We start from the raw sequence: 12,597 nt of genomic DNA on the forward strand, positions 1-12,597 counted from the left end.
AAACCTACATGAAAATGAGCACAAGAGGAGGAGCCAAACGAAGGCATCCCAAATCTCCCTCTTCTCCATGAAGAGGTAAGAAAGAATCAGTAAACCTCCCTTCCCTCCCCAGCTGCGTCCTGCTGCAGCTAACGTCCCATCCTTCACGCTATCAGCTGGCCTGCGAGCGACTAGGTGACAGCCAAAGCTCGGAGCCTATCTGCTAGATGGAAGGGGACAGTGGTGTCTCTAATATCTGAAACCTCCCTTTTTCTTTCTCCCAGTGGGCCCAGGGGTCTGGCAAAACTGGTTACTTGTCTGCAGATGGCTCCTCTTTGGCTACGGTCTAGACTGCCTGGGGTAGGGGGTGGATTCTCCAGTGCTGGGGAAGCGGGAAATGCTCACTTGAAAGTCAAGTTGTTTGAAAAGCAACTGCGTGGAGCTGCTCAGAGGTTGGTTTAGACAGATGAAATCTCAGGTGAAGGATAAATCATGTTCTGTTTTTACCAAATAATACCACTGCACCTGTGGTGTGTACGAGAGTGTTCTCTTTAATGTAAATCTCTGCTAAGGCAAATGTCAGAAATTAAATTGCTCTGTGCCGGAACACCTTTAATTGCTTTTCCCCTTTCAAGTGGATATATCTCCAATAAATATAACGAGCTGATATTACCATTCAAATAAGACAGTGTTGCCCACTGAAAGAACCGGATTCTGCTTAGGTAGAAATCTTACTGATTTTGACAGCCCTGACATACCCCTGATAGCTGACTGCATCCCCAAATGCTTTTCTTTTTCCGAACACCTCGTCCCCACTGCACTCTCCTACCTACTAAAGATTTCCCGCACCCCAGAGTCACTTCTTCATACATATGTGTGTTTCCATTAGTGCTGATGGTGGCTATACACACTTACGGGGAATATTCCCCACTGTGATGTCTTTTAATAAGTTATTGCTTTTCTTTCCACTCTATTTTAAATGTGATAAATATTTTAAGGTGCCTCCTCTGGATAACTGCAGTGGTAAAACGAGTAGTGACCAGTTACTCCTGCAGCTGCCACTTTGATTTTTCCAGAATAAGGAAGTTTCAAATATTTATTGAGACTGCCATGCAAGCTAACAGCTACCCCGTAAGAGTGGGCCTGAAGTGAGGTAGCCCCAAATAAGTTCCTTCAGCCATGGAGGATAGGAATTATGGCTTTGAACTCAGCCCAGTCATTATTGTCAGAGACTGGTCCTCATAGCATGGTACGGGTGGGAGACGTCTCCAGCCAATGTTTAGCTTTGAAATGAGTTTGCGGAAAAAACGACTGTGAATCCATTTCCAGTCATGGAGAGGTTGTCACAACATTCAGCCCCTGAGACAAATAAAGATGGTTATATCTACCTAATCTCGAGAGTTTCGAGCTAACAGACAAGCAGCCACCACTGGAGGACACGCTTGTGACTAAACTTTTCACCGGGAAAATGGAAATGCCTTAAAGTGACTGGGTAGATCAGAGCTGTGTATGGCACTACAAGGCAGGCAGCCACGGCTGTTTTGAGGAGGGGGGGAGCAGGGTGTGTGTGTGCAACAGGAATTCAGGTGATTTCTCCTCCTCAGCCTGCCACAGCAGCTTGTTTTTGTGCATAAAGGAAAACCACATGTTCTTCCTCAGAAACACATTCACACTTGAACATCTGTAGCTTGGGAGAATAAATCGTTTTCTAGCCACAAAACACCAGTTTTTCAGGCATAAATTCTTTATAAACATCTCTGCGGGAGACTCTGTGTCCCCAGTCAGGTGTCCTACCTTCACTGCATTGTTGAGAAGTCGATCTTTTTCTTCTAACTGTCTATGCTCACTCTTCAGCTCACTGCTTCTCTTTAATAACTTTCGCTTCTCTTCTTCTTTGACTGCAGAACAGTAAGATTAAGGATGCAGAAGTTAAGAAAAGGACATACAGCAAATCTGTGCACTTGACAACAGAAAGCAGAAGCACCTATTTTGAATGGTGAGTTTCCGGTCTCATTACCCTTTTGTCAGCAGCTACAGCCGAATAAATCTGGAGTTTCTGCTTGCATGCACGTGTCTACATCAACAGCTAGCACACGGGACAACCCAAAAGCTATAGTGCACCTTTGAGATGAATTAAAATTAATCCTTGGACCACATGGGGTCCTGGAGGTCTCCAAGAAAGAGGTGAATGGTATTTAAAAACAGGTCATCCACCTGGAATGGCAATAGTTAGCGACCCTGGCTGAAAAGCACACTAATAACAGTACCAGACCTCTGCAAAGCTCCTTACAAATATGATCTAATGCCCCAGAGAGCCCATTGTAAGAGTGCGACAGGGAACTAAAAGAAGTAATAGTCAATGCAGAGATATCATACGACACCTGACGCTAATGATTGTGAAACCGAAACAATTAGGAGCCGATATCGTTGTAGCATCCGAGACACTAGTCTGGCATCGTGCTACATACCCAATGACATGGCTCTGCCTAGCCTGACTGTGTGTGTCTGCCTCCCAGCCTGATATGATTCTGCCTCAAAATCCTGTTTTCAGCCCTCTTCTCAGGAAGGCACCACTTTGATGATAGCTTCCTCCACAGAGTGAAGTTCCTGAGAAATCAGTCTCAGCCTTCTTAAAGACAGAAGATAGCGAAGAAGCAGACCAAGGGGAAGGGGAGAGAAAGTGACCTGCTGTTCCCAGTCACAGCCCCTTACGGCCCTTTGCTTAATAATGCCATCATACCTGGTAGCATTACAACACTACTTTAATACTAGTGCTGTGAAGGACTCAAATGGCATCACCCATCACGAGCAGGGAATCCCTTGTCAATAGCTGCGTTAATCCCTACCTGTTTTATGAGTAACATAGGAGTGAACAATAGCCAGAGTTCCAGTCCATGGCACATTGTCATCTTTCTTTAATACCTATAAGCCCAGGAAATAATAAAAAGTTAGGACTCCATAACAACACACATTAATGTTTTTCCTCCTCCAGCCTCACAGCTCTGCAGGACCAGATCTAGGGTCCTGGTCTCAGAATTCGCAAGCTGAAAAGTACCGAGAGAATAATTTGAGTAGCCATCTCCATTGGGGCTTACTCCTTTACACATCACTATAACCAGCGCTACCAAACAGTGCTAAAAGGAGGTTACAAATCCTCTGTTTCTTGCTGCCATGGCCAGAAGACATTCTTCAGCCCCTGACAAGCAGATCTCCACACTGTCAGGAGCGTTGTCTCCTCAGCATGGGAGAAGTTGGTGGTCCATATGAAAACATGAGAGCGTGGATCTAATCCTGGGCTGCTCTGCTCTCTGCAACTGCATACTAGAACTTCCCCTTGACATTTTCAAAGGAACAGAACAGTGATCTCAATGCTAAACACAAAGAACTCTTAAGGCACAAAATCTAAGCCTCCACTCTACAATTTAGTGACACCGTACTGTTTTAGTAATTGTTTTCCTGTTCGTGCAATCAGCATTATTCACAGCAACTAGACAAATTAGCATTTCTGACATGACTATGATCAATAGTTGTGTGTAATAAACATGATTTAAAGAAAAGGAAGTGTTCTCCTCACAGCTTTCAGATCCACTGGTGAATAGTGTCTCCTTCTGACACTGTCTCCCTCATCGGTAACATTTACATTACTTGTATGGCAACCCTACATGCTGGCAGCTTTATGGTAAAGAAGGGAAACAAAGGAAGTTAAGAGACATTTTAAAAGGACAAATCCCAGCAGATGCAATTACAGGGAAGCTAAGGCACTCAGTGTATGTTCTAACTCTAGGGTGATGAAAATACCAGAAACAAATGCTGCAAACTGCACTAAAAGCCTCTCAGTGTTACTTTAGCTACTGTAGTCCCCTAAGCTGTGACCGGAGGTTAAATTAGTTTAGTGGTACACAAATTCGAGGTCTCTCCCATTTTCTTTTCTTGGCATGCTGTGCTCCGGGTAGCTTACCTTCTGTTGGCACTTTGGACAGACCCAAACTCCCTTGGGGGCAGTTTTGAGGGGTGGGTCCAAGCAGTTGAGGTGATATGCTCTGGGACATGTGCCACAGGGCTGCAAGTTAACGCCGCGCTTGCAAGCAGTGCAGTGTTCATCGTGGTGGATCTCATTCTGCAGGAGAAGAAGGATGGCTTGGGTAAAGGCAATCCATTGAAAGCTACTCTCTACACAGCATTCAAAGCTGCTATTGCAGCAGACAGGCTCATTCAAACACAAAATCTAATTGTCAGAAGGACCCTGGCTGCTGTAGAAGAAGACAGAAATAACGGTGTATGATAGCAACAAATGCAAACAAACAAAAAGCCAGAAGGAAGGTCCATAAATTGAAACAGAGAGAAAAATAAAAACCAACTAATCAAACACAGAAGGGAGTCGACGAATATAGCCAGCTTGTGACGCAGGAATTATTTCACTTGGTTTTGATATTGTGTCACTCCAACGCATGTACCACCATGCACAGCTCTAGTCTGAAGCATGGGTCAAAGTCAATATGTGGATCCCTTGTCCTTCCAGTCCAAAGCAGAAGAAAGCAAGCAAGAAAAAGTTCCTGGGGAAAAAGCACAGTTCCATGTTTTGTGCCCATTGCCTCAAAGATCAGGTAGGAAAACGGGACGCTTGAGCAGAAGCTTTTGCTGGGCACCCTCTCTTGTGAACTCCTCTAGAGGGCTCCTCTGTCCCTCTGTTCTCCCTGGCACTAACTGTTCTCCGTTCAGACTTGCTCTGACAACCTTTCTCCACCAAGACTGATTAGTACTTTGTCTGAAGCAATATATAAAATGAACTAAGACTCATCAACAAAGTTACAATGTCATGTAGTAAATTGCTATGCTAATCTGGTGGCAACGTTAATTACTCTTTGTATAATTAAGTGCATTTTAATAAAGGAGATACTGATTTTGAAACTCTCATGGCTTGTGAATGATTATAAAACCCCTAGATTTTCCTCATGCTTTTCCAGGAAGGAGAATAATAATTTTGTATCTTTCTAATTCCAAAAGCATATTTTCATTTTTAGGGATATTAATTATAATGTTTCATGATAGTTTTAGTCAGGCTTGTATCTTGAATTCTAACTCAGTCCTGTCAAAAAACTGCTCTCAAAAATATTTCTCTTTAGAAATTACCTGCACCGAAAGTCTTAATTTTAACCTCACTGTAAAGAGAGTTCATCTATACAAACTAGAATGGTTACTAATTTTTCTTAAAATTTTCATTAAACCCACAAATCGGGACTAGCAATTTCTCAATCAGTGGATTCAACAAAGGCATTAAACTCAAGCCTTGCATATGAAAGCCCAAGAGTTCATCTCTTTGAAATTCTAACTTAGGGGCTCAAAGATTTAGTTAAGTGGGAAATGTTTCACACAAGCAATATGAAAGGCTAAGAGAATACTGCAATTTTGTACCTTGGTAGAGACTACAATAATCAGAAGCAAGCAATGAATTACACAGTAATGAGAAAGACACTGGTAATACATAAATTTTGCTACACATACCTTCCAGAATGGATCCTCATTTGCTAGCATATGAAAGAAGGGCAGAGAACAGATTAGTGGGAAATACGTAGCTGCAGTGAATGCTAGTTCTCAGCTATGGGAGTAATTTTAGTGAAGCTGTGACACGGGGGATGAGGACATTGCCAAAATTAATGTGGGCAGGAAAGAATGCAACAGCAAGCAACGGAGTTACCATTTGAGATTTTAAAATTTACATTGCAGGAATCCCATGTCCAAAGGTCTGATGCTAAAATGTCGTAGTATGAGAAACACATTCTATTTCAAATTTTCAGAAATTTTCATGCGGAGCTCCTCTCCACATGCCAGTAGTCAAAAAGTCTTTCCTAAGGACTTCACCCTGCTGGATGATAAACAGTCTGGCCCCGGACCAGCAAGGCACTTAAGCAGGCGCTTAACTTGGAGTATGAAATCGGTGCCACTAACTTACCGTTAAACACATGTTTAAATGTTCAGCTGATTCATGGCCAAAATGGTCAGCTACTTGTGGGAGTGAGCTTTATGTTATCATCAACTCCTTATCATCAAACTACTCCCACCCAAAACGCCAAGATTTCCTGACCTTTTGATGAACTGCGTCTGTAGTGATTCCCTTCACAGCCTGATAAGAACAAGAACCATCAGAGCTCACCAGAAAAGAGGCCAAGCCTTTCATAAAAATATTTCTGAAATTCATCATGCTTTGGCCCAAAAATAAAAAGCCAGAAAATTTTAACAGCTTTATGGAAACCGCAGAGTGGGTCGTAATGTTTGCTGCCGATTTATAAGAGGCCGGTGCACACTGTCCCACTGACAAACAGCTGATGGAGAGGCCTTTCTTTGGGTTAAAGTAGAGACAACTAAACTGATATTTCTGTCCTCCTGTCCTTCTTCAGCTCCCTCTCTGATCACAGTAGGAATACAGCTGCCCCAGTGTGATCCCTCATATAAAGACCAACCTGGGAGCTGCTTCCTGCTGTTACACATTTATTTTATGCACTGATGTACGCATACACATGAAGATGCAGACGCATTCAGACCTCACACACATGTAGAAAGAGGAACATGAGAATGAAGGAACAACTTCACTGAAGCTAGACCAAAGGCTATAAAGCCCAGGGTCCTTTGCTAACAGCATTCAGTGCTGCTACTCACGCACAGAGTGCAAGAACAGGGCAAACACAGAGTAAATTTTTCTATTCCAGAAGTATCCTTTCAGACACTAGTAGTTTATGGGCTTCCCTAACCTGGAGTTTGCATCTTAATTTTTATATTTAACAGCCTTAGATAATTTTTTTTCTCCATAAATTTGTCTACTTTTCCCAACAATTGTACCATCCTTTGGCAATGAGTTCCATAAATGATCACAGACTTATAAAATCTGTAGATGTCACTTCATATACACAAATACACAGAGATCCACCGTGATATGACACCACAATTACTCAGGGGATATAAATGTTATTCAGATAAACAGAGGCTTGATAATTGAAGAGTCTTTTCTACAAATGATACATGTCAGGGGATGTGACCTCGTTTCAGGTAAGACATTTTCAGATAAATGAATCCTGATTAATTGACATTTTGCTCAAAATTTACAAGAATTGTTCTCTTCTGCTTTTCTGGAAATGACAGTTGTTTCCTGTACTTCATAGGGATTTTTTTAGTTTGTTTATTTCTCTTTTCAGCTCACTTTAGAGTAAAAGTTTTAAACATTTTAAATTATGTCCACGTCTGCCTTCTAGTTGCTGAAAAATTAAACTGGGGACAATTTTTGTTAAGGGGCATTTTATAAGAGCAGTCAGCTCTGCACCTGAAGTGGACAACTACATCAGTACAGTGCCAGGCTGTCTGGGACAGCGTCCGTCTGCAGTTCAGAGCTTGCGCAGCATCTTGCACAATGGCTCTTGGTGCACGTAGTTAACAAAGCCCAACAGAGCGGGGGGAGTTCTGCTGTAAAGAAGTCCAGCTTAAAAATGTCAGAATATGCGGAATCCCAGCACAGATTTTGGATGCTGGAAAAACCAAAGCTACAGGATTTGGAGAGGAATTAACAGTTAAGGAGAGAGAGAGTGCTGATTTCCAAGCAGCTCTGAGACAGCTGCATCGCTGGAGCTCTGTCACTTGCCTTCTTCCTTGCAAATAAAATGGGAAACACGTGGCAGAAAGAAGGTCAGAGATATCAAACCCTAACTTAAATGAAATCCACCGAGGGGCTAACAGCACAGCTTGCTAACATTGCCATTCTCTTCTGGTTTTTCCCATGTGTTTACATGGGAAAAACAAGTGCTATGATAAGACAAATAATAAATTATAATTTTAATTTTGAAGATAAAACTAAGCCAGGAATAATGTTCTTTCCACTGGGGCTCACATGAGCATGGGCTCCTGCTAAGAGGCATGTCATCATAGCTGTTTACCATGTAATAACCTCTCTTGTCCTCCGAGACCCTATGCATGAGAGGCATATGGTAAGTAGGCCAAATGCCTGCATCTAGCACATGAAGTTTTGAAGGCAGAGAGAAGCACCGCTGCATTTCAGTTGGCGATCACGTGGTGCAGGAACTCACGGCAGGGCCAGAAAGGTGAATCTCAAGCACTAAACATGACACTTGACAGGGATATCAAGCAAATGCTGAAAAACTGCCAAAACTTCATGTCATAATTGAAATTACCCCTGTAAACGCTCCTAATACTGAAATAATATTTGGCTTAGAAAAAGGCCTGTCTTCCCTTACCACTAATGCACCACAGTAGAGCCTAAGTTATAAAGGCAACACGAGGGCAAGGACGTAAATCACATTTTTTACTGGATTTCTCTCCTCTTCTGAAATGCAACTCAAGCTTCTCGCTTTCTCTCTTAAAATGCTACATGGACCTTGACTGAAGAATTAAATAGTACTCAATGTCCTCTGTGTTTCACCTCCCACCTCCCAACTCCTTGCCTTCTCTATATGTTGCACATTTTTCCTGGAATGGGCTTCTTCACATGAGCTAATCATCATCATCCCCAAATGGCTCCTCTGAGTTGTTCATTCTCAAGGCTTTTACCATGAAATTTTCAGCACCTGAAGTTCTTATAAATACAAGACGGAAGGCATCTTCAAGGCCATCAAATCTAGATTTATGGCTCCAGCTCTTGGAGTCAGAACAATTGTGTGGTTTTCAGCCGTTGTTTTTAAAGCTAAACATATGGTAAATTTCTAGCCTTTGAGGATGGACAGCAGTTTCTTAAAGCAAATGAAAAGCCCAGAATAGTAATTATTTTTTAAATCCCAATTTTTCAACGTATAGTTTTAAGTACTTGGGGTTGGCAACACTGCCTTCTTCAGTCAGTCCTCTCACTGCATGGGGCTTACAATACTAGAGATTGGATTTTCCACTGACTGCAGAGTCTTTGGGTCCGTTTCTACACAGTTTTGACCTTTAGCCTCATCCTTCAATTGTTTTTGCAGGAAAACCATCTATTTTCACTGCACACTAAAAAGTGCAGGGACCTTACACAAAGTAATGCCCTATGGTACCCTAGCAGTAATTCATATGAAATCCTACTAATAAATGTTTAACATGTCATTAGAATAGTAGTATATTCATTTAAAAATACGCTTACCTCTTGTTGAAAGGAACAAGGGGTTATTCAAATAATTTGATGCAAGGCGTTTCCGCTACAAGGGAAAAGAAACCAAGCACAGTGTCATTGAAAAGTGCTCTGGTTGTCTCTTACCATTTCGTATCAACTATCTCCATGAGCTTCCCACACACATAACCAGCTATGCAGAAGCCATTTCTGTGACTTGGAATATTCCTTGCTAACCCTTGAGACAGTCATACAAACAGTTGCATTATTTACCTTTCTAACAAGTTCTTCACAGAGCAGTTAGATGTTCATTAGATTTTATCAACAAGAGAGAAATGCAAATTGCAAATGTTATTGATTGGGTTGCAGGATATGTTACAGAGGTCGCTAAGAGCAAGGCAACGGCAACAGCAACTCCAAGCCTCGCAGATAAACAACGTCCATAAGGGAAAAACCGTATAATAAATTGTTGCTGTGAGATGACATCTTTATTTGCGTATATAGAAATGGTGATGGGCTTCTTCCCGCCTGCAGAAAAACATCACTACCTTCTGTGACACTTGCCTACAGTTCGTAGGAACATACTTTGCTTGCAAGCAATGTATTAGGGCCTAAGCAAAATATTCCTCTTTCAGAAGTTAAGGTGTACGACCTCGAGGAGCTGGCAGTGGTTTCAATCTGCTGAGAGCACCAAAGATTTTCAGACTTACAAACACAGACCACTGGAAATCTGACTGAGATATTTAACTAATTTAATGCAGCCCATCGCCGACTTGTCAGATGGTAAAAGCTGTTCGTCAATAGCAAGCCAGGCTTCATTAACAGTCTATATAACCCCTAATTGTTTCTCCGAGCCATCCAATACTTGTACAGCAGGACTGGAAACAGTACCATTTTCCTCCATTAGATGTTGTTAGACTCTGCTTGGAGGAAAATTAGAGGGTTTTTGCTAATAAATGATTTATTCTGTGGTGAGTAAACTGTTCTCTTATTCTCTGGTGCCTGCCAGTCTGTTAATGAATTTTGAATAGATGTTTTTTCCTTCAAAAAATACCCAGCCCGAAACTTAACCCTTTCCTATGTGGGGGAAAAAAAGCTACTGAGGGTGGGAAAATAGAATGGTTTCTCAATTTTTTTTGAAGAAAAAAGCTTTGAAAAGAAAAAGCACAACATTCAAGTGAAGACATAAGACTGTGATCACATTTTTATAATCAAGGAAGTTAGCATCACCACCACAGATGCTGAGCTCCTGCAGTTTTGAGGGGCGTTGGCAAATAAAAAGTCTAATTTATATGCAATTTCAATTTAAACAATCATGAATTAAAGATCATTCAGTAGACTAACCGTAAATTAAACTGCACCAAAATGCCTGAAATGCCACAAAATACCTCAACTCACTGATTAGCAAATCAATCTGAGCAGCTAATTGATCAGAGAAAAACCATCTGCCTCCATTTTACTTGAACAGCATTCCCCATGGTCAGTACTTAATGACAGCTCCTAATGAGGACACAGCTGATCAGCCACAGGACTCTTTCACAGACATTTCTTTCTTCATGCCATCTTTCACTTCAGGATATGCTTTTGAGAATAGATATAATGAGAAGTATGAACTAGGGGTGCAGCAGACCTCCTCCATCACCTCCTCCATCCCTGCTCCAAGATAATTGAGTTTCTCACAAACACTGATCAGACTACAGCCAGAAAACTCTGCTGCAAGTATTTTAATAAACTCATTGGGACAAAAAGGTCCAAAAGAAGACACTACAAATTTCATGCTAGCAAGGCTAAGGTTCCTCCTGTGTCAAATACTGGACATATGGACATCAGTATTTGCTCTGAAGAGGTTGCTAGAGAAAAGTTGAGGGGTTCTGAAGAATTCAAGTGCCCAGAGCTGCCCTGGACTATAAAAATCTCCAATACTTGAAAAAAAAGAACAATCATGCCACTAAGCAGCTTGACTACAGTGGTGGGTTTCTTCTTAGCCTCATCTGTCTGCTTAGCCTCATCTGTCTGCTGTCTGCCAACAAACACAGAAATGTGAAATGTTGGCATACCAAAAATTCTGCATCGCTTGTACCTAAATAAAGAAATATCACTTTCTTTAGGCTTAAAGAACTCAGAACACAGACAAATCTTGCTTAAATGGAGACCTGGCTGCAAATCCATTTCATTCCTGTAGGAAATTCAAATAGTAACCCCAAACTGTGGTGAAATTTTAAATGTGGAATTTTAATAAGCTGAATAAATGCATATATGTCAGTTCAGAAACAAAGAAAAAAACAATTTCAGAAAAAGTTAAGTCTATTTAAATGCTGCTTTTACACCAGGTTTGCAATCCAATATTGTGTAGGACCAAATTTTGCTACTGCTATAAATGTTAACAGCATAAGTGTAACACACAACAGAGATTATCCAGAGCATTTTATTTTTAATTATGCATTATTATATTTATTATGCAGGCTTCCATACCCCCTGCAGAGTACACTGATTCTTAAACCAACACATCCCTTTTATGAATGTCACTAATAAAAAGAAGCAAAGTTCTCCATTTATTATTTGGCACGTAGGAAAAGAAATAGCAATGCAAGTTTGAACATAATGCAGCACTTCTGTTCTTCAGGTCTGACCTAAAGGGACTGTCTGCATGGGTGAAAGAGTAATTAGGTCCCACATTAATTTAGTCCTTTCGGCCTTTATTAAAACTAAGACGAATTTTAGTTTGAAGCAGGTGATGTTGTGGGGTGAAAACCTGTTGCTTAGATACTGAGATAAGATCTTTTCTTTCTTTTCCACATCAATATACCTTTACAAGTAAATGTGTGGTTCTGCATTCATATATACTTTTGTAATAAGAAGCATTTAAACCTTTTATTGCCATGAAATAGAACTGTGGTAAAAAAAGTGAATGATAAAGTACCTCTGTTTCCAAGAGTCCACTGTAGGCTGGATTTGCTGTGCTTCTTCTCTTTCTTTCCTGACGCTTGCTCTGGATTTCTGTAACCATGGAAAGAAACATGAATTGTACGTTTCTCATTCATCAGGGAAAAATGTAGATCTAACTTGTTAAGCAAGATGCTCTTACCCTCAACCCCTTGGGCTTTGTGTTCAGTTTCAGTTTCTAAAGTATAATTGGGTTGCATCAGCATTGATATTTGCTGCAGTTCAAGGTTTGACTATTAATAAGCTTTTCCTTGTAGGATTCAGAACACAGGCATTTTTTATTTTTCCTTCTTTCAAGGTGGACTTCTGCTGCCCTACAAGATTTTTATTATGATCCCTTCAGACACATATTCAGCAAGCATCAACAGAGAGCTTTCAAAACACCATCAATGTCTGCTATTAACAAAAATGAAGTATTTAAAGTAGTTAAGCCTTGTAATTCGTATCAGATGAAAGCACAGAGATCCTTTTAGATTTAATTTACATTACTTTTCATCTGCAGAGGTTAGAAAAAGCACGGTCAGAATGGCATGGCTAGATTCAGTTCTAACTAGGGCGTGATGATTTATCCATCAAAATATATACAACTTCACAATCCT

The 12,597-nt window shown here is 40.9% G+C and overlaps 2 protein-coding genes across 3 annotated transcripts in view; one reads left to right on the forward strand and one right to left on the reverse strand.

The window, feature by feature from the left end:
* Positions 1–1,958, forward strand: part of ARHGAP8 (Rho GTPase activating protein 8) — a 110,811-nt gene extending 108,853 nt beyond the window's left edge. Inside the window, exon 14 of the mRNA XM_049822592.1 lies at positions 1,884–1,958. Coding sequence (XP_049678549.1) covers positions 1,884–1,891 — 8 coding nt within the window. The 3' untranslated portion in view covers positions 1,892–1,958. The remainder of the gene's footprint in view (positions 1–1,883) is intronic.
* The window catches only part of PHF21B (PHD finger protein 21B), a 66,114-nt gene that overhangs the window by 2,875 nt on the left and 50,642 nt on the right, over positions 1–12,597 (reverse strand). For both annotated transcript variants that reach the window (XM_049822582.1, XM_049822581.1), the window contains 6 exons: positions 11,976–12,052; positions 9,089–9,143; positions 5,482–5,504; positions 3,938–4,096; positions 2,826–2,901; positions 1,774–1,877 (listed from right to left, as the gene is read on the reverse strand). In XM_049822582.1, the coding sequence (XP_049678539.1) occupies positions 1,774–1,877; positions 2,826–2,901; positions 3,938–4,096; positions 5,482–5,504; positions 9,089–9,143; positions 11,976–12,052 (494 nt within the window). The remainder of the gene's footprint in view (positions 1–1,773; positions 1,878–2,825; positions 2,902–3,937; positions 4,097–5,481; positions 5,505–9,088; positions 9,144–11,975; positions 12,053–12,597) is intronic.

The sequence above is a fragment of the Accipiter gentilis genome, chromosome 18 (genome assembly GCF_929443795.1).
Source record: "Accipiter gentilis chromosome 18, bAccGen1.1, whole genome shotgun sequence".
In the NCBI taxonomy this organism is placed as follows: domain Eukaryota; kingdom Metazoa; phylum Chordata; class Aves; order Accipitriformes; family Accipitridae; genus Astur; species Astur gentilis.